Below are 22213 nucleotides of genomic sequence, written 5' to 3'. Positions count from 1 at the left end.
CAATCATGAACCCAGAATATGAACACGCATGAGTCCAAAACTCAGACTAATGAGTATATGTGAGTATTAAGCTACAAGTATATATGAATAGTATAGTATTAAGTATAGTAATAAAGTATATAATAAATTAAGTGTAAATTGGTATGAATGATCATGAAAGCATGAATGAATGTGCATACTGTAAATGTGAGAGTAAGTGTGAACAATAGTGTACATTAGGCTATATCAAAGATCCTTCGAAACAAGTATCAGAATACTACACCTTGCACAAGCTAAAACAATCAAATAAATAAATGAATAAATAAAATATGGACCTAAAATACAGTGCATAACTAAAAAACCAAAACAAACAAACAAACAAACAAATAAATAAATAAAAACATAATATGGACCTAAAATATAGTGCATAACTTAAAAAACAAACAAATAAATAAATAAATAAATACAAATATAATATGTACCTAAAATATAGTGCATAACTGAAAAAATAAATAAATAAATAAAAATATAATATGGACCTAAAATATAGTGCATAACTTAAAAAACAAACAAACAAATAAATAAATAAATACAAATATAATATGTACCTAAAATAAAGTGCATAAATAAAAAAATTAAAAATAAATAAAAAAATAAAAAAATATTATATGGACCTAAAATATAGTGCATAACTAAAAAAAACAAAAACAAATAAATAAATAAATAAAAATATAATATGTACCTAAAATATAGTGCATGACTAAAAAAAACAAAAACAAATAAATAAATAAATAAAAATATAATATGTACCTAAAATATAGTGCATGACTAAAAAAAATAAAAAATTAAAAAATAAAAATAAAATATTATATGGACCTAAAATATAGTGCATAAATTAAAAAACGAATAAATAAATAAATTAAATATAATATGGACCTAAAATATAGTGCATAACAAATAATAATAATAATAATAATAATAATAATAATAATAATAATAATAAATAAATAAAATATAATATGGACCTAAAATATAGTGCATAACTAAAAAAAAAATAATAATAATAATATATTATATGCACCTAAAATATAGTGCATAACTAAAAAAACGAATAAATAAATAAATAAATAAAATATAATATGGACCTAAAATATAGTGCATAACTAAAAAACAAACAAACAAATAAATAAGAACAAATTCTAAATTATAAATAAAATATGGACCTATAATATAGTTTATGATAAAGAAATTATGCCACACATTTATTCGGATACTGTAACATATGGGGCCGTTCACACCGAACACGTCCTTGGGATTAAAACAAATAAAATTAAATAATTAAAGCTAGACGCAGCGCCACCAACAGAGCAGACGCGTTTTTAAATGTGCAAGTTCTTCTGAACTTGACACGGCGTCTAAAAAACGCCAGACGCTGAAAAAAGAACGGCGCGACGCGGCGCAACGCTCAAAGGCGTACGTGTAGCGCGTGTTTACGCTGTAATATGAACAGCGCGGAGGGACACAAAAACGTGTTCGGTGTGAACGACCACAAAGATGCCACGAGTTTAGTCCAATCTAAACTTCCTCGAGTAATTAACCGGAATCGGTTGTGTTCGGTACCTGTTCTGCCAGCCTTGGATGAGGTTGGTGTATTTGCTGAGCACTCCCTCTATCCTGCGCTTGTGTCCGGACTGCAGCGGTGCGACCTTCCCCAGCGGAGCTGCACCCGGACCGGGAGAACCGAGCGAGGCCGAGCCCGTCCGACCCGCGTCCCTTCTCTCGACGCTCGCTTTAGCGGCGTACTGCGTCTTCTCCATCGCGCTGTTCGTGTCTATCCCGATTTTCGCTTCCCTCTGACCGATGCCATCCTCCCAATCTCTCTCCCTGTCTCTAATTTTACAGCGTGTTTCTATTGGAAATCTCAAAGTGACACTCCCCTCCAACCCGGATATTACAAACCCATCTGAACGCGTCTCATCGCGGCAGTGAGCGCGACGCGGAGCCGTTGAGCGACGCGTGCGTTACGCGCAGCCTCTCGTCCAATTGCTGATTCACTTAAACCGAGTCTTGACACACTCACACACACTGTCCTGACTGTATGCATCTCCTGCATGGACTGCAACACTTCTGACAGCACTAGATTGAGGCAATAGCACAACAACCCTTTTTGGTGTGAAATAAAATTTTTTAGGATTCATAAAGAACAGCAGCCTAGTGCTAAACCAAGAATCTTAAAGCTTTCGCAATCTCTTGTTCCCTTCATCTCAGGGAACCAAGGGTACATGTGTAACCGGAGACGTTTTCGTTTTCAGTTTCTGTGCCGTCATTGTTTTCCAAAGAAACCGGTTTTCATAATGCTGTTTTCAAATGAAGGAAATGTAGTTCTAGTGTAGATGAGAGTCGTAAATGTGGCAAAATCATTGTGTTTTTAAACAAAAATGTATTAGTCTGGGCATGCCCTTAAACCTCAGATTTCAGGGTTCTTTAGGCCGTATGGTTCTGAGGCCGCATCCACCCTTATACACTTTTGTTTGTTTTTGTAGCATCATCGTTTTCCAAAGTATGCGGTCATGAAGTGCGTTTTCCAAAGTCTTCGTTTTCGGTTGAAGAATGGCATCAACGAGGCATCAACGTAGCAAAAATGTGCTTTCAGATGAAAACGTTTTATTGTGGGCATGGCCACTCAATTTTCAGTGTCCTGACATCATCATTTTCCAAAGTATGTGGTTAGGGAGAGGATTTTAGGAATGCTCTGTTTTCAGTGGAAGAAAACATCATTCTAGTGTGGATTAGATATGTCAACGTAGCCAGAGATTATGTAGCAGAGACGGGACACTTCTATTCAAACTAATGGGAGAAATTGGAACACCCAACCAAGAAGCTCTCGCGCCCAGTGGTCAACGGATGTAGAAAGGAAGTCCCGCCATTTTGTGCAAAAGTGTATGTGTGTCAGTAGACTTAAAAAACACCTTTGTACCCAAACCTTTCATTCTCCTAACCACACCTTTAAAAAAAACCTAGGTGTCTAAAGATTCCAGATGGATGACAAACAGACAGACAGACAGACAGACAGATAGACAGACCAGATGATAGATAGATAGACAGACAGACAGACAGCCCAGGTGATAGATAGATAGATAGACAGACAGACAGCCCAGATGATAGATAGACAGACAGACAGACAGACAGACAGACAGACTGACCAGATGATAGATAGATAGATAGACAGACAGACAGACAGACAGACAGACCAGATGATCGATAGATAGACAGACAGAGAGACAGACAGACAGACCAGATGATAGATAGATAGATAGATAGACAGACAGACAGCCCAGATGATAGATAGATAGATAGACAGACAGACAGCCCAGATGATAGATAGATAGATAGATAGACAGATAGATAGATAGACAGACAGACAGACAGACAGACTGACCAGATGATAGATAGAGAGACAGACAGACAGACAGACCAGATGATCGATAGACAGACAGACAGACAGACAGACAGACCAGATGATAGATAGATAGACAGACAGACAGACAGACCAGATGATAGATAGATAGATAGATAGATAGATAGATAGATAGATAGATAGATAGATAGATAGACCAGATGATAGATAGATAGACAGACAGACAGACAGACCAGATGATAGATACTGTAGATAGACAGACAGACAGACAGACAGACCAGATGATAGAAAGATAGATAGATAGATAGATAGACAGATAGACAGACAGACCAGATGATAGATATTCTAGATAGACAGACAGACAGACCAGATGATAGATAGACAGACAGACAGACAGACAGACCAGATGATAGATACTGTAGATAGAGAGACAGATAGACAGACAGACCAGATGATAGATAGATAGATAGATATATAGATAGATAGACAGACAGACAGACAGACCAGATGATAGACAGACAGACAGACAGACAGACAGTTCTTGTCATGTCAGAATTACTGTAATTACGAGATGGCAACTCTGGGGTTCTGCTCGGAGCCATTCACGTCTTGGAAACTCGGAAATGATCAGTTCCTATGACAACACTCATAACGGCAAAACGACCTTGTTATTGGAGCCGTAAACATGTAACGACATTATTGCGTTCTCAAACAAAATTGGATTAGTGTGGACATGCCCTTAAACCTCTGGTTCTTTAGGTAGATATGGTTCTAAGGCCACATCTAATTTTCAGGATTTGTAGCATCATTGTTTTTCAAAATACAGTTTGGAAGTCTCTACTTTCAGTGGGAAAAAAACGTCATTCTAGTGTGGATGAGAGGTGTAAATGTAGTGAAATGAATGAGCTTTCAAATTAGTGTGCATGTGTTCTAAGAAGTTCTATTAAGCCAACTCCATGCCAATCCATTTAAGTTTAAAAACGTTGTTTTCAGTTTCCACAGCATCATCGTTATACAAGAAATGTGATAATGGAAAGCATTTTTTAAATGCTGTGTTTTCGTTGGAAGAAAACAGCATTCTCTGTTCTAGTATGGATGAAACAAAAGCATCCTTCCTCAGTTCTGTCAGTCTTTCTCTGTCCATCTTTTAGTATGATCCAGAAATGCACCCATGTCTGAAGCATCTTAGCGAGTCACTAAATCAATTTCAGTCATGCTGAGAAATGGACCTACAGCACAGAGTCGATGGATCTGTGCTGCATATTAACCAGACCCCCCCGCATCAGATTTCACTACAAGAAGCCAGAGATAGACTTCCTTCTGCCAGCACGACTTTGCAAACACATACAGCAGATCAATAGGAGCAGAGAAAGAGAGAGACTAAAATCAAGCTCAGGTCAACTTGATTATTTCTACAAGCCAAAGAAACCTGGTTTTCACATGGAGAGACTCACACCGAAGGAGAGACTCTAGTCATATCTATAGAGCAGAACACATAAAGACTTGAGAGTGGGCTTTTGTCTTGGACCAGGAAAAAAAAAAAAACACCTATCAACCATCTAAAACATACTTACAAGAAATGCACTAAAACAGTCTCAGAAGACCTTAACGACTGCGTGTCAATGCCCTGGCAATCATTCACAACACAGCACGGTGGCAGTGAGTTTCAAGCACTGTCGAGCACCACGTACATTTTCTTTGCAAAAGTAAATGAAAAAAATTCTGTTCCTGTGTTCTCTCGTGTTAAAAGTATACTGTATGTATTTCACAGTGTTAAATGTTCACAACATTGTTTCCATGGAAACTACATGGAGTTTCTTTCCTCACTATGCTGAAAAGAAATAACGATAAACCAACTTGATTGAGAATTTATCACAGGAATTTCGTTTTCATTATTTACAATTATTTCATTATCAGTATATGCCTACAGCACACACAGAGATCACAAATCCTGCCACAGTCTTAAAACGGTAACGTTTATTGTGAGGACAGACAGATATGGTGTGATCCAGATCTAATGCACTTCTGTGATCAGTCACTTATTCAATGCATTTGATGAATTCATAAGTGGAAATGCCACACCCACACTAAGAGTCAATCAGTTCAGATTAAACATTCAGATGTTTCTGAAAACCATCTGAATAATTAGACAGACTCACAATGAAAACATTTAAATATCATCCCATGATGATTGTGTGTTTGTTATACCTGCCATGATTCTGTGTTGTCAAATGCAGCAGGAATGTTTTGGCATTTGTCCAGTGAAGCGTGTTGTCATTCACTCTCTCTGATGTTAAACTGCGCTGCCGTCTACAGCAGCACACAGGCTGCGATGGAGTCTATATTAAGCTTAACTTGCTCACAGTGAACGTCATTCCAGCTGAGAGGGTCCTGTCAAATTAGGCCCCATGTCCAAATGTGGATCCCTAAGAGTCGTTTAACAGTGAAGACGTCACAGTTCTGCCTCCACACATTGACTGAAGCCTCTTACATACAGAGAGAATCAAACTCCAGCATGTTTTTAGTAATAGAGAAAAACTGTAGATTGCAGATAACTAGACAGACAGGCAGACAGACAGACAGAAAGACAGACAGACAGATAGATAGATAGATAGATAGATAGATAGATAGACAGACAAGATGGATGGACAGATGGAAAAACAGACAGACAGACAGACAGACAAGACGGATGGACAGACAGACAGACAGACTGGATAAATGGACAGACAGACAGACAGACCAGATAAACGGACAGACAGACCGACAGACAGACTGGATAAACAGACAGACAGACAGACCGGATAAACGGACAGACAGACCGACAGACAGACAGAATGGATAAATGGACAGACAGACAGACATACAGACTGGATAAATGGACAGACAGACCAACAGACAGACAGACCAGATAAACGGACAGACATACAGACAGACCAGATAAAGAGACAGACAGACAGACAGACAGACAGACAGACAGACAGACAGATCGGATAAACGGACAGACAGACCGACAGACATACAGACTGGATAAATGGACGGACAGACAGACAGACATACAGACAGACCGGATAAATGGACAGAAAGACAGACTGGATATACAGACAGACTGACAGACAGACCGGATATACAGACAGACAGACAGACAGACCGGATATACAGACAGACAGACAGACCAGATAAACAGACAGACAGACCAGATAAATGGACAGACAGACCAACAGACAGACCGGATAATCAAATCAAATCAAATCACTTTTATTGTCACACAACCATATACACAAGTGCAATGGTGTGTGAAATTCTTAGGTGCAGTTCCGATCAACATAGCAGTCGTGACAGTGATGAGACATATACCAATTTACAATAAACATCAAATTAACACAACACAATTTAAACATCTGATATACACATAATTACACTCAACAATATACAAATAATAACATACACTGTACAGTATACAATACACACAATATAGATACACATTATTCAATAAAAAAGTATATATAGTATATATAGAATGTACAGTAGGTTGTATTGTACTGTATTGACATTCAGGCTGTCAGTTGATAGTAAGTTGTTAAGAGAGAATATAATATAATAATAATATAATTTATGACAGTCCGGTGTGAGATATAAGAGTAATAAAGTGCAGTGCTGATGTATTTTGATCGTGGGAGATCAAGAGTTCAAAAGTCTGATTGCTTGGGTGAAGAAGCTGTCACGAAGTCGGCTGGTGCGGGTCCTGATGCTGCAATACCGCCTACCTGATGGTAGCAGTGAGAACAGCCCATGGCTCGGGTGGCTGGAGTCTCTGATGATCCTCCGAGCTTTTTTCACACACCGCCTTGTATATATTTCCTGGAGGGAGGGAAGCTCACCTCTGATGATGTGTCTGGCAGTTCGCACCACCCTTTGCAGTGCTTTGCGGTTGTGGGCGGTGCTATTGCCGTACCAGGCGGAGATACAGCCAGTCAGGATGCTCTCTACAGTGCAGGTGTAGAACCGTGTGAGGATGTGGCGGTTCATTCCAAACTTCCTCAGCCATCTCAGGAAGAAGAGGCGCTGATGAGCCTTCTTCACAACGACTTCAGTGTGGATGGACCATGTGATTTCCTCAGTGATGCGGACACCCAGGAACTTGAAGCTGCTGACTATCTCCACTGGTGCTCCATTGATGGTGATGGGACTGTGTTCTCTGTCTTTTCTTCTGAAGTCCACCACAAGCTCCTTTGTCTTACTGACGTTGAGGGAGAGGTTGTGCTCCTGACACCAGTGTGTCAGAGTGTGCATCTCCTCTCTGTAGGCTGTTTCATCATTGTCAGTGATCAGACCTACCACCGTCGTGTCATCAGCAAACTTAATGATGGCATTGGAGCTATGTGTTGCCACACAGTCATGTGTGTACAAGGAATACAACAGTGGGCTGAGAACACAGCCCTGTGGGGCAGCAGTGTTGAGGGTCAGTGATGAGGAGATGTTGCTGCCTATTCTAACCACCTGGTGTCTGCTTGACAGGAAGTCCAGGATCCAGCTGCACAGCGAGCTATTTAAGCCCAGAGCCCAGAGTTTCTCATCAAGCTTGGAGGGCACTATGGTGTTGAATGCTGAGCTGTAGTCTACAAACAGCATTCTCACATAAGTGTTGGCTTGTGGTGGGATGTACACAGCAGTGATAATGACTGCTGTGAATTCCCTTGGTAGCCAGAATGGTCGACACAGAAGCATGAGAAATTCCAGATCAGGAGAGCAGAAAGACTTGACAGAATGTATGTTCCTCTGATCACACCAGGATTTGTTGGTCATAAAACATACACCACCACCTCTGCTTTTACCTCAGAGGTCTTTCGCTCTGTCCGCTCGGTGCACGGAGAACCCCGCGGGTTCAATGGCTGAGTCTGGAATCTCTGCAGACATCCAAGTTTCCATAAGGCAGATAATGCAGCAGTCCCTCATCTCTCATTGGAAAGAGATCCGCGCTTTCAGCTCGCAGAGCTTGTTATCCAGAGACTGAACATTTGCCAGTAGAATACTGGGTAGCGGGGGCCAATTTGCACGGCGTCTTACTCTGATGAGAACGCCGGCTCTGTTTTCCCTTTTCCTCCTGCGTTTCTGCGGCCGGGCAGCCCAGACAAAGGGCTCCGTTTGCGTGTTTGTAAACAGCGGGTCGGCATTGAGGAATTTGAAGTCCGGTTTACGGTGTGTAATTGCTGAACCAATGTCCAAAAGTGTTTGTCTGTTGTAGACAATAAGGCAGACAACATTCAAGACAAATAACATAAGAATTGTAAACAAAACAAACAAAACACTACCATGTTGTGTTGGAGCTCGCAACGCAGCAGACATACTCGGTGACAACTTGAGTCCAACGAACAGACAAACAGACAGACTGGATAAACAGACAGACAGACAGACATACAGACAGACTGGATAAACGGACAGACAGACAGACAGACCAGATAAACGGACAGACAGATCGGATAAACGGACAGACAGACTGACCAGACAGATGGACAGACGGACAAACAAGACAGGTAGATAGGATTCAGACAGACCTCTGACAGGCTTTAATTAGTTTCTGTCTGTTGTTCATTGAAAGTTTTTTTAAGTCAAGCTGCTGAATTTTTTCTCCCTCAGATCTGTTCTGTCCTCTCATTGCTTTCATTCTTCAGAGTGTTACTGTGCTAATGAGAGAAGAAAAGAGTTAAACCTCTGGAGAGATCTGGAAGAACTTCTGAGTTCACTGATAAAGAAAACGTGCCGCTGATGACCTTAAACGACTTCTCTGTGCTGCATGATGCGATTGTCAGAGGTTACTTTTTGAGAGGGCACTAGAGTATGATAAATGAGTTTTACAGATGAATATACAGCTGTTTTTCACTACAATAACAGTGTTTAAGAGTCTACCCCCAATAGCAAACACCAATAATACATTTATGATACATCAGTGCACAAGGGTGCAGATAGTTAAGAGAAACTCTAGCATCCTCTAGTGGCCCTAAAACTACAAATCACAAATATTCTTCTGTTTAAAATATGTCTTTTGCACATCAGAGCATCTTCAAGACATCAGTATTGATTGACTCTTGAATCATTCCATATCAAAATAACACCTCTTTAGTGAGAACTAAACCTTACCCTTTAAATTCAATTGGAGACACCAAGATTTGACTCTAGCGAGAGCAATTTCCTCTCTCTCTCTCTCTCTCTCTCTAAGGGGATCATGATTCTAGTGTCTCTAGGAAAAGAAAACATCTCATTAGAACTGGTTTGCTCCTGCCTTCCATAAACAAAGAATTCTGAGAAATTCAATTGAATTTTTTCGATTCTGACCCTCTGTCAGAAACGCTCGGTTTTGGTGCTACTTCCCCTTTTAGACTTGACAGTAAACACCCACTGTTCTGATTGGCTCTCTGCCCTTGACTGACCTGTCATCTCACTGCTCACCACTACTGGGCGGGGCTACGGAAGTGACAAGGCAAAGCTGGGGTTGACGTGTTGTTGTGGAGGCGGTCAGATGCAGATGTCGTTTTGGCGGCTTGGTTTTAAAAAAATGCTCTTTTTGCAGTGAGGAGGACGTTTTGAGTGCTGAAACTTATAGTCTGTGTTTACAATACAATGGGGGAGGTGGAGGTCGTACTGTTGTGACTGCTGTCACCATCTTTGCATTATGCAAGCAGGGCAAACACTGGTTGCTCAAGAATTGCATTTGAGCAGAAAAAGCATGTTTCTCTATCGACGGTCATTCAAAAGTAGACGTCTAATTCTGACCAAGTTTATTTGCATGCAACATATAAATATTTATCTCATTAGCAGATATTAGGCTCTTAAAAGCGTGACTGATATTTTCCCAACTGCTGTAAGGACTTTAAATACATTTGAACACCTTAGTTAGCCATTCACTTAGCATAAGGCAGCACATGCTTAGAAATCAATCATCCCGCAATAAGCATCCTCAAGTGTTTTGTAACGTCTCAACAATACTTATTGCGGTGGAGCGGTGCTGTAATAACTGCTGTAACCAACATAGACATAAGCTGACCCAAGTGACACATTATTCACACAATGCACTTACAATATACACATGCATTTAGCCATACATGGTCCCCATTGTCCACTCTTCAATGCTTTATTGAAATGCAATTTATTGTGTAATACAGCATGAATAGTCTTGGGCTGTATGTTATATATATTGAATATTAACATTCCTCTGGACTGCCACAAACAGCTATTTTCTTTAGAAAATGCAAATCTAATTTATAATAGGTCTTCCTGCTACAGAATGGGTGTTATATTATATCATGCTGCATAAACTACTGTTCCCAGAATGCATTTGTCAGGTTTTACTGGCAATGGTGATAATGATGGAGTGTTTTCATTGGCGTGCAACATCTCACACACACACACACACACACACACACACAAACACACACACACACACACACACACGGGCTGCGGTAGAGATGTGTTGGTCTGGTGAAGTTATGAGCTGATCGTCATGTTTCCCGGGGTTTTGTACGCGCTGCTGGCGGGGTTTCTCGGTGCCGTCGCGTCCTCGTCCGCCAAACTGTCTCTCGGTACCGATTATCTGAAGGGCGTGTGTGAGACGGGACTGCGGACATGGGGAGAGCAGAGGAAATTCAGACCAGAGAACGAGACCACCGCCTGTGACTGGGTGAGTGTCAATGATTAATGCGTTGAGAGTGAGACAGGGGCGGAAGGTCGAGATTCAACATCAGCATCAGGACCAGAGCCGCATCACTCACCGACACACCGAGTCAGTGTGTTTACAAACAACATCGAATTCAACGCATGTCTACAGGGAGATGATGATGATGATGATGATGATGGTGGTGGTGTTACGTGACAGCCACATATGACCTTCAACACCAAGAGCACGTGTCTTCCTTCCTCTGCTAATTAACTATGGGTCAATGACGTCATACTCGTATCTGGGTGTGCTACATTGAATACACCTTTTCTATGATGAACACCTTTTACATTTCTGAACTAAAAATAACTTTGATATTGAGGGAAAAAAATGCCTATGTGATCTTACTAAGGCTGAAAATACTTTCAGTAGTTTGGCATAATCTTTTCTTTTTTTTTTTTTTTTAGCAGTATTATTTTAAAATATTATGATAATAATTTAGTAATTATATTTTAATATTTTTATAAATATTATTTTTATTATATTTTTTTATTTAAATATTCTTTAACATTTATTTAATATTATTAATTAATTAAAAACTAAATAATATTCACGATTAAAAAATTGAAAACTAAAAGTCATCATTTTTATTTATTTCTTTAAAGAAGATCATGTATTAACAGAAAATGAAACTATAATAAAGTCTTCATTGTGTAGTTTGATTAAATATGATTACAAATTGTGTATAAAAATAAATAATTAAATAATAATTGTATTTTAAAGAAAATGACTTGAGGGTTACACCACTTGATATTTTTTTAGAGACATTAAATCAAAATTTATGTTGAATTATTTAAATGTTTTACAAAAAACGTAACATAAATATATTGCACTAATATGAATTTGGCAGGTGCACTCAAAAAATAGATTTTTGCTCCTTGTTGAGTTTAGTTACTTAAAATAAGCTAATGTAACACAATTCTTTAATTTTCATGTCATAATGTTGTGTGCAATCAATTTAAATTTGTAAAATGGAAGTTCACTGAATCCATTTGTGTTGGGACAATTTAAATCATTTTCGTTGGCCATAAGCACATGATGTTGAGTTCGCAGCATGCACTGGAGCGTGAGTAAAACTGCTAATTAATGTCTTAATAATTGCTTTTATTGTGGTATTTGACTGGTGGTGTTGTGTCACCGTCACTGTGGTTTGTGTGTTAAGGACCCTGCATGCTTGCTTGAAAAGTTTTACTTAAAACTCATATAATGTTGTTCTCTATTGCTCAGACTACAAGCTCACGGCTTGTTACACAACATGAAATGATTGGCAACAAAAGTGGAGTAAATTAAGTTGCCTCAATGCAGTTAAAATGATGACTGACAAGTTTTTATCTAGTAGATGTGATAAATGCATTTAAGTTCGAACAACAAGACTTTTTTTAGAAAGAAAAATTATTTAATTGCATGGAAAAGTTTGCTGAAGTTAATTCAAAGTATAGATTTTTTTTAAATGTGCATTTTAAACTCAGTTTTGAAGAGATTTCTTCTCTGTCATTGAGTCTTATGTCTTCCAGGATTAATTGAGCATTAATATTACACATTTATTTAAAAAGCCCATTATTCCCCAGAATGAGACATTTATGGCCTCTGAATTTTGCAGTATGTAAGTGATCTGTAATTGAAAATGAATCTGCCTCACTTTATTCTGTGTGTGTGTGTGTGTGTGTGTGTGTGTCAGTTACACATCCCGCTCAGACTGCTGTGTGGTGGTCTGCTGTTCACCTGTAACGCTGTGATGTGGACGTTCCTTGCGAAAGCTCTCCGCAGCTCGTGTTCATCCACCCGTACCACTGTGACCACCACCGCATCCAACTTCATCTCCTCTGTGAGTGCCAGCACAGCTTCACATATGGCAATTAAACACGTCATTGTAGGAATAAGTACCTTTAGCATAGACCAGGATTACAATTAAAAGAAAGTAACACAAAAAATTGTGGGCCTGGGTATCTCAGCGAGTATTGATGCTGACTATCACACCTGGAGTCACGAGTTTGAATCCAGGGCGTGCTGAGTGACTCCAGCCAGGTCTCCTAAGCAACCAAATTGGCCCGGTTGCTAGGGAGGGTAGAGTCACATGGGGTAACCTCCTCGTGGTCACTATAATGTGGTTCTCGCTCTCGGTGGGGCGTGTGGTGAGTTGTGCGTGGATGCTGCGGAGAATAGCGTGAAGCCTCCACAAGCGCTACGTCTCCGCGGTAACGCACTCAACAAGTCACGTGATAAGATGCGCGGATTGACGGTCTCAGACGCGGAGGGAACTGAGATTCGTCCTCCGCCACCCGGATTGAGACGAGTCACTATGCCACCACGAGGACTTAGAGCACATTGGGACTTCCAGATAGAGGAGAAAAAAAATTGTGGGATCTTAAAAAGGACACTTACTTAATTTTACATATTATGCATGTAAATGACATTTCAACAGTGTTTTTAAATAACGCTTCAGTGTGTGTATGGGTCAGTGACATGGTGCTCATTTATGTTTTCCAGATCTATGAAGTTATTAAAAAATACATTAAAAACACAATTCAAACAAAACATTTACTTGATGAACATATTTTCATTTTCTGAGTTCAAAGTCATTTTAATATTTTTTTCTGGGGCTTAAACTAAAAAATGTCTTAGGGGTTTAACCACCCGGAAACAGAAATAAATAAATAAATAAATAAATAATGTCTCGTTAAAAGCTGAAATTCTTGAAAAAAGAAATGTTGGCATAAGTAGTTTGGAGTAATCCTTTATTATTAATATTTTATTTAAAAAATGAAAACAAGAAGTGAAACAATTGTTTTATAATATTATTTATAGTTGAAAAACTTCAAATCAGTGTCATGTGACAAAAACAACCATAAAACAGAGAGGACCCCTTTAGACCCTCATGACCGTGAAATCTTCAAAATATATCAGATTATATTAAAATTTTATAAAATGGCACATTTCTTTTTCAGATCAAATCAACCAACCCTAAGAAAACTTTAAAAATTCATGATATTTGTAAATATATTTTTTACCTTTTTTTTTTTTATTTGTTTGAAATTGTGTACACACTCATGTTTTCAAGGTGCAATGAAAGTCATTTTAATAGCTTTTACTTGATGGTTCCACTAAAAAAATAAAGATAAAATAAAAAATAAATATGCATTTAAATTTCATAACAAAATTCCATCAAAAATGTAATTGAGCAATCTTTAATAAAATAAAATAAAAACCCTTAATATTTGACATTTTATTCATTTAATTTTGTAAAAAAAAAAACAAAAAAAAAAAAAAAAAAAAAAATTAGGGGCAGTGGTGGCTCAGTGGTTAAGGCTTTGGGTTATTGATAAGGAGGTTAAGGGTTCAAGCCCCAGCACCACCAAGATGCCACTGTTGGGCCCTTGAGTAAGGCCCTTGACCCTATCTGCTCCAGGGGCACTGTATCATGGCTGACCCTGCACTCTGACCCCAGCTTAGCTGGGATATGAGAAAAGAAGAATTTCACTGTATATGTGCAAATGTGTGATAAATAAATACAATTATTAAAATATATATATATTATTAAACATAATGCAGTTCAATTTGATGGAATTTTGTTATGAAATTGAAATGCTTAAATTTAAAAAATTGGCTAAAATATTATTTTTTTAAATGTACACCATTTGACATTTTTAAAGTCATATCAACTTTTTGTATAAAATGTTATAAATGTTTTTTTTTTTGTTTTGTTTTTTTAAATGCATAAAACCAGCATGGACTCAAAGAATACATTTTTACAAACTTGACTTTATATTTCTTATTTTTATCATCTCGTACAACCTTATTTGTCAGTGACACTTATACTTTAAAAAAAAAAAAAAACAATTATACGAATTTCAATATCACAACTAAATTCCATCAAATTGAAATAAGGAATCTTAAATAAAATAATATATATTTGTATTATAATTAAATTTAGTTAAACATTACACGGTTACATTTGATGGAATTTTGTTATGAAATTAAAATGCGTAAATCTTCAAAACAAGCTAAGACATTTTTTAAAGTGTATATTATTATTGTGTTTCTCGACAGGCATTTCTGGGGCAGCTAATATTCGGTGAGACGCACATGGCTCTGTGGTGGGTGGGCATCTCTCTCACTCTCTTTGGACTTCTGGTGCTACATCATGCATCTCCCAATCTCACCCAATCACACGCCAGCAAGAGAGACGACTGAACGCTCACAAACATGTCAACATGCATGCAAAAATGATCAGTGACATTAATATTTGGGTCCAACTCCTCTGAGACACACAAACCTCTTAACAGTTTTTTATTTTCTTGCTTCACTGCAGCAACGTTGCTCTAATGTTTGAGGTTAAATATGAAAATAGAGAGTTTGAAATGTTCATGCAGCTGTTAAATCTCAGTCCATATCCAAAGAGCCATTTGAATCGTGAAATAACTAATGTTAATGTGGAATGGTGGATTTCACGAAGACCATGACCGGGTTACATTTCACCTCAAAACATAAAAATATGAAAATATATTTTGCATAAGGAAAATTATACTTACAGTATATTAATCATTAAGACCGAGTCATTTTCATGACAATCAAGCACATTTTCTCGATTCTCACTGAATGATTCTGTGAAATAAAATCAGCATAAAGTACTTAAGTTTCATGACAATAATGTCACAATCAGTGCTGGGTGTAATCTGATTACAAAGTAATTAGTTACTGTAATCAAATGCAAAAAAGTAGTGTAACACATTACAATAATTATAGTAATCAGATTACATTCACTCTCTTTCAATTACGTTTTTAAGTACATTACTTGGGTTACACATATTTCTAAAATAATATTATTTGATTAGAATACATTTAAAACATGATTATATTTACATATCTTTATGTTTCCGTGAAACATCGACAACAACAATGAACAAGGAGTTTTTACAGAAGCAAGGATAACTATGTGTAAGTAATTTGCCCAACACTGGATTTCCAATTGTAGTTACAGCTGCTTGAATTTTCAATCTGACTATTTTGATGTTTCATGCCCTCGGTGACATCACTTCCTTTAACTTGTGCCTGAGTTTCCACACTTTCATGAGCGTTTACATCACTGTGAGCACAGCGTACGACTTTGAGTTGTGCAATAATGACAACAAACCTCTCACATTGTTTTCTGGAAGATTTTTTCATATATTATGCATGCAAGCATCAGTGATGTGAAAGACACTTTCTGTAGCATAAATGAAACCAAAACCTGTCCTTTAGCCCGTCGACAGACACTGAATGAGAAGTTATCAGGATATTGCAGTGTTTGTCTATATGTACTGATGTAGCATTCTTAAGAAAATATGGTCAACTTTATTTTATGTTGAATCTAGGGTGATAAAACTGCATTTCTGATCCTGGTAGCTTTTCTTTGCTAGTCCAAGGTGGCCCTAGCTAGCTTGAAAATAGATAGCATACCAGGTCGAAACCATCCAGACCAGCTTGGACCGGCTAGAAACCATTGATTTCCAGATTGTTAAGCAGTGAGTGGGCTGAAGGAAGCTGGCTGCTGTGATGTACTTCCTGTGAATCTCTTCGAGTTCTTCCTGTGTGCTGGGTCTCGGTGTGTGAGACTCATAGTGCAGCTAAATGACTAATTAAATCAAGATGGACTGATGCAGTGCATGCATCGCATGAGAGTTCATCCATAGTGCACAAACACCAAACGCTTCCTCGGTCAAACATAATGTGACATACTATTCCTGGCAATGTGACGCTGTATTTTAGCAGATATTTCTGCTTTGGTTTTCTCATGTCAATGTTTAATGTTGAAAGCATCTGTCCTGTTGTGTTTTATTGTTGATATAATTGTCAATAACACATTGAAATGATTTTTAACAGGGGTGTATTTGACTTGCAAAGAGCAATTATTAAATAAGTGATCATTTGATTTTGAGTACTGTCAAATCTACAGTTTAACACTCATTAAACAAAAATACCGCAGAGTACCACTATTTACCAATCACAATCAAGAATTCCATTAATATCAAATGTATTACTTATTAATTTCTTATTTAAAATACAGTTATTGACATATTTTCATCATTTCTTGACATGCTTTTATCATATCACAATAATTAAAACAAATCGTTGACCAAATTTAAGATTTTGTGATGCATCACATCATTAAGCAAAGAATACAAATAAAAAATAAAGTTTTTTGCGTCTTTATAGGGACGCCCCATTTTAAAGAACCAATAACCGATTAAGTGGAAATATCGGTTAAAAATATCAGTCAAACTGATTATTGGTCTATCTCTAACTCAATTCATGTTTACAATTTCAAGTCTTACATTATAAGGACTCCCCATATTAAAGAACCGATAATCGATTAAGTGGAAATATTGGTTAAAAATATTGGTCAAACTGATTATCGGTCTATCTCTAACTCAATTCATATTTAAAATGTAAAGTCTTGTGTGTCTTACTTTATAGGGAAACCCCATATTAAAGAACCGATAACCGATTAAGTGGAAATATCGGTTAAAAATATTGGTAAAACCGATTATTGGTCTAACTCAATTCATATTTAAAATTTCAAATCTTGTGTGTCTTACTTTATAGGGACGCCCCATATTAAAGAACCGATAACTGATTAAGTGGAAATATCGGTTAAAAATATTGGTAAAACCGATTATTGGTCTAACTCAATTCATATTTAAAATTTCAAGTCTTGTGTGTCTTACTTTATAGGGACGCCCCATATTAAAGAACCGATAACTGATTAAGTGGAAATATCGGTTAAAAATATTGGTCAAACTGATTATCGGTCTATCTCTAACTCAATTCATATTTAAAATTTCAAGTCTTGTGTGTCTTACTTTATAGGGACGCCCCATATTAAAGAACCGATAACCGATTAAGTGGAAATATTGGTTAAAAATATTGGTCAAACTGATTATCGGTCTATCTCTAACTCAATTCATATTTAAAATTTCAAGTCTTGTGTGTCTTACATTATAGGGACTCCCCATGTTAAAGATCCAATAACCGATTAAGTGGAAATATTGGTTAAAAATATTGGTAAAATCGATTATTGGTCTAACTCAATTCATATTTAAAATGTAAAGTCTTGTGTGTCTTACTTTATAGGGACGCCCCATGTTAAAGATCCAATAACCGATTAAGTGGAAATATTGGTTAAAAATATTGGTAAAACCGATTATTGGTCTAACTCAATTCATATTTACAATTTCAAGTCTTGTGTGTCTTACTTTATAGGGATGCCCCATATTAAAGAACCGATAACCGATTAAGTGGAAATATCGGTTAAAAATATCGGTCAAACTGATTATCGGTCTATCTCTAACTCAATTCATATTTACAATTTCAAGTCTTGGGTGTCTTTATAGGGACTCCCCATGTTAAAGAACCGATAACCGATTAAGTGGAAATATTGGTTAAAAATATTGGTCAAACTGATTATCGGTCTATCTCTAACTCAATTCATATTTAAAATTTCAAGTCTTGTGTGTCTTACATTATAGGGACTCCCCATGTTAAAGATCCGATAACCGATTAAGTGGAAATATTGGTTAAAAATATTGGTAAAATCGATTATTGGTCTAACTCAATTCATATTTAAAATGTAAAGTCTTGTGTGTCTTACTTTATAGGGACGCCCCATTTTAAAGAACCGATAATCGATTAAGTGGAAATATTGGTTAAAAATATCGGTCAAACTGATTATCGGTCTATCTCTAACTCAATTCATATTTACAATTTCAAGTCTTGTGTGTCTTTATAGGGATGCCCCATATTAAAGAACCGATAACCGATTAAGTGGAAATATCGGTTAAAAATATTGGTCAAACTGATTATTGGTCTAACTCAATTCATATTTAAAATGTAAAGTCTTGTGTGTCTTACTTTATAGGGACTCCCCATGTTAAAGAACCGATAACCGATTAAGTGGAAATATCGGTTAAAAATATTGGTCAAACTGATTATTGGTCTGACTCTAACTTAATTCATATTTACAATTTCAAGTCTTGTGTGTCTTACTTTATAGGGACTCCCCATGTTAAAGAACCGATAACCGATTAAGTGGAAATATCGGTTAAAAATATTGGTCAAACTGATTATTGGTCTATCTCTAACTTAATTCATATTTACAATTTCAAGTCTTGTGTGTCTTACTTTATAGGGACTCCCCATGTTAAAGAACCGATAACCGATTAAGTGGAAATATTGGTTAAAATATTGGTAAAACCGATTATTGGTCTATCTCAATTCATATTTAAAATTTCAAGTCTTGTGTGTCTTACTTTATAGGGACGCCCCATATTAAAGAACCGATAACCGATTAATTGGAAATATTGGTTAAAATATTGGTAAAACCGATTATTGGTCTATCTCTAACTCAATTCATTTTTAAAATTTCAAGTCTTGTGTGTCTTACATTATAGGGACGCCCCATTTTAAAGAACCGATAACTGATTAAGTGGAAAAGTGTAAATATCGGTTAAAAATATCAGTCAAACCGATTATCGGTCTCTCTCTAACTGAATACTTACAATTTCAATTTTTTTGTGTCTTACTTTATAGGGAAACCACATGTTAAAGAACTGCTAACCAATTAAGTGAAAAAGTGTAAATATCGTTTAAAAATATCAGTCAAACCAATTATGGGTCTATCTGTAGTTTAGGGGTTTATTGAATTAAGGCCAAAATCATGTAAATCTTAACAAGGACACTTAATTTATACTTTAAATACTGTTACCTTTAGTTACCTATAGTAACTTTTAAGTTAAACTATGAGTAATTTGCCTAAAATGGGGGCATTTTGTCAGTGCCATTAATATTTACTAATACTTTAATATCTGTAATTAGATACTTTATTATTGGGGACCAGTAGCGGTTCTAGCTTGTATGGTGCCCTGAAAGTTGTTGACCGGGGGGTGGGGGTAGTTGTGGGTTGTTGGAGATGAGATGGCTGGTGGACTTCAGGGCGCCCACGTTTTTGTGTGCTGCTCCGGGCAGCTACCCATGTCACCCATGTCTAAACCCGCCCCTGTTGGGGACAAAATAAATTAAATAAAATCAAAATTGAATGTAAATATTTTGTGTTGGGTGGCTCAGGGGCCAGGTCTAAAACTTTTGGTTTGGATTTCAAATTGCTAAACAAACGAGAGTAAATACAGTAAATCAATAATTAAAGTCAGGGGCTGCCGGTAACCTCATACGTTCATGTAATGCTTAGTCAAATCTGTCGTTAATCTTCATTTGTGATGGAAAGACTTGTTTGTACTAATTTGTCTGAAGCATTAACTGTCCGTTTAGGTGAATTTATGTTGAAGTCTGATGCTTGTAGGCCACATTTATACATGTGTAAATAGTTTTCTTATTTAATGGACAAATTAAAGCTCTGTAAATTCATCTAAATGAAATTATACTAAAATGATTCATTAAACTGCAATGGAAATAAATAAAAAAAAGTGTTTGAATGATTCGTTGTTTTCAGTGTTGTATAACTACCGTTGCTTTTTCAGAGAAAACTGAGAAAAATACACAGATGTAAAAACAAAGAGAGAAATTTATTGAATTGACTTTAAAGGTAAAAGCACCAAAATGGCATTGAAATATTATATTTAAAATACATGCACAATATACATCATTCACAGAAGAGGGTGAAATAATGTGCAAAGTAAATAGAAAAGGCCTGTAAACAGCAGTGATTGTGAAGACTGGAGGGTGATTCTCTGTGATTGACAGCTGTCTCTCAAACTTTACCTGTGGATCCCTATATCTCAGCAGCGGAGGAGAAAATGCCGATCAACCACCAAAATCACTTTACACAACAGTATGAATATCTCCTGATCACATGACCTGATGCAAACAGCCACTGATTGTGCTGAATGATAAAATAATGTGGAGAAAAACATCTACAGCTGTGAGACAGTTTCAAAGCGAGACGAGAGCCGCTGTCTGGATTATGAGATTTCATGAACATTTGAAAGCAGATTCATTTTTAAATACTGTAATGACACCATTTCTGAACATTTATCAATTTGGTAACACTTTACAGTAAGGTTGTACTCATTAACATTAGTTAACTACATTAGATAAACTAACAATGGACAATAGTTTTACAGCACTTATTAATATTGATTTCAACATATACTAATTTGTAGATTTTTAACATTAGAACATTAATGCATTATGAACTAACATACTTAAACTAAAATGACTGGTATTATTAATATGTTAACATTAACCAGTACTACTAAATGCTATATTAAATTGTTCATTGTAAGTACATTATACCTAAAGCAATTACTAATGTTGTAAAAAATACAACCTTAGTGTAAAATGTTACCATCAATATTATGATCCAAAACATGTTTTAAATGTTGTACTATAGATGTGAATGTATGTTGAGGCCCATAATAAAATACTGCATTTAAAAATGAATTAGGGTGAATCTCAAAAAAGACGTGTCTGGGTCATGTTTCAACCCAAAATAAAAAAATGATAATAAAATAAATTAATTTAGCATGCAGAAATTACGTCTATTTTACGACCATTAAGATGTCTTTTGCAATGTGACACATTTTCACTCCAGACTGTCATTACCGTAAAGCAAAAAAAAATAAATAAAATAAAATAAAAAAAAAAATAATAATAATAAATGTCATTCTCGCTTTTTAATTAAGAAAAATGTATATATTGTTTAAATATATATTTGAGATATTTATATTGAATATATATATATATATACACATACACAGTGGTGTGAAAAAGTGTTTGCCCCCTTCCTGATTTCTTATTTTTTTGCATGTTTGTCACACTTAAATGTTTCAGATCATCAAACAAGTTTACATATTAGTCAATGATAACACAAGTAAACACAAAATGCAGTTTTTAAATGAAGGTTGTTATTATTAAGGGAAAACAAAATCCAAACCTACATGGCCCTGTGTGAAAAAGTGATTGCCCCCTAAACCTAATAACTGGTTGGGCCACCCTTAGCAGCAACAGCTGCAATCAAGCGTTTGCGATAACTTGCGATGAGTCTTTTACAGCGCTGTGGAGGAATTTTGACCCACTCATCTTTGCAGAATTGTTGTAATTCAGCCACATTGGAGGGT

General features: G+C 36.5%; 2 protein-coding genes across 2 annotated transcripts in view; one reads left to right on the top strand and one right to left on the bottom strand.

The window, feature by feature from the left end:
- Positions 1 to 2070, bottom strand: part of LOC127421517 (oxysterol-binding protein-related protein 10-like) — a 62938-nt gene extending 60868 nt beyond the window's left edge. Inside the window, exon 1 of the mRNA XM_051664610.1 lies at positions 1600 to 2070. Coding sequence (XP_051520570.1) covers positions 1600 to 1796 — 197 coding nt within the window. The 5' untranslated portion in view covers positions 1797 to 2070. The remainder of the gene's footprint in view (positions 1 to 1599) is intronic.
- Positions 2071 to 10852: 8782 nt separating this feature from the next.
- On the top strand, positions 10853 to 18613 carry LOC127421516 (transmembrane protein 42-like). The gene is made up of 3 exons (XM_051664609.1): positions 10853 to 11069; positions 12784 to 12930; positions 15153 to 18613. The coding sequence occupies exons 1-3, from the start codon at positions 10893 to 10895 to the stop codon at positions 15294 to 15296; spliced, it is 468 nt and encodes a 155-aa protein (XP_051520569.1). The 5' UTR covers positions 10853 to 10892; the 3' UTR covers positions 15297 to 18613.
- The last annotated feature ends 3600 nt before the right edge of the window (positions 18614 to 22213 follow it).

Source organism: Myxocyprinus asiaticus, chromosome 30, assembly GCF_019703515.2.
Source record: "Myxocyprinus asiaticus isolate MX2 ecotype Aquarium Trade chromosome 30, UBuf_Myxa_2, whole genome shotgun sequence".
NCBI lineage: Eukaryota > Metazoa > Chordata > Actinopteri > Cypriniformes > Catostomidae > Myxocyprinus > Myxocyprinus asiaticus.
This window is presented reverse-complemented; position numbering and strand designations above follow the sequence as displayed.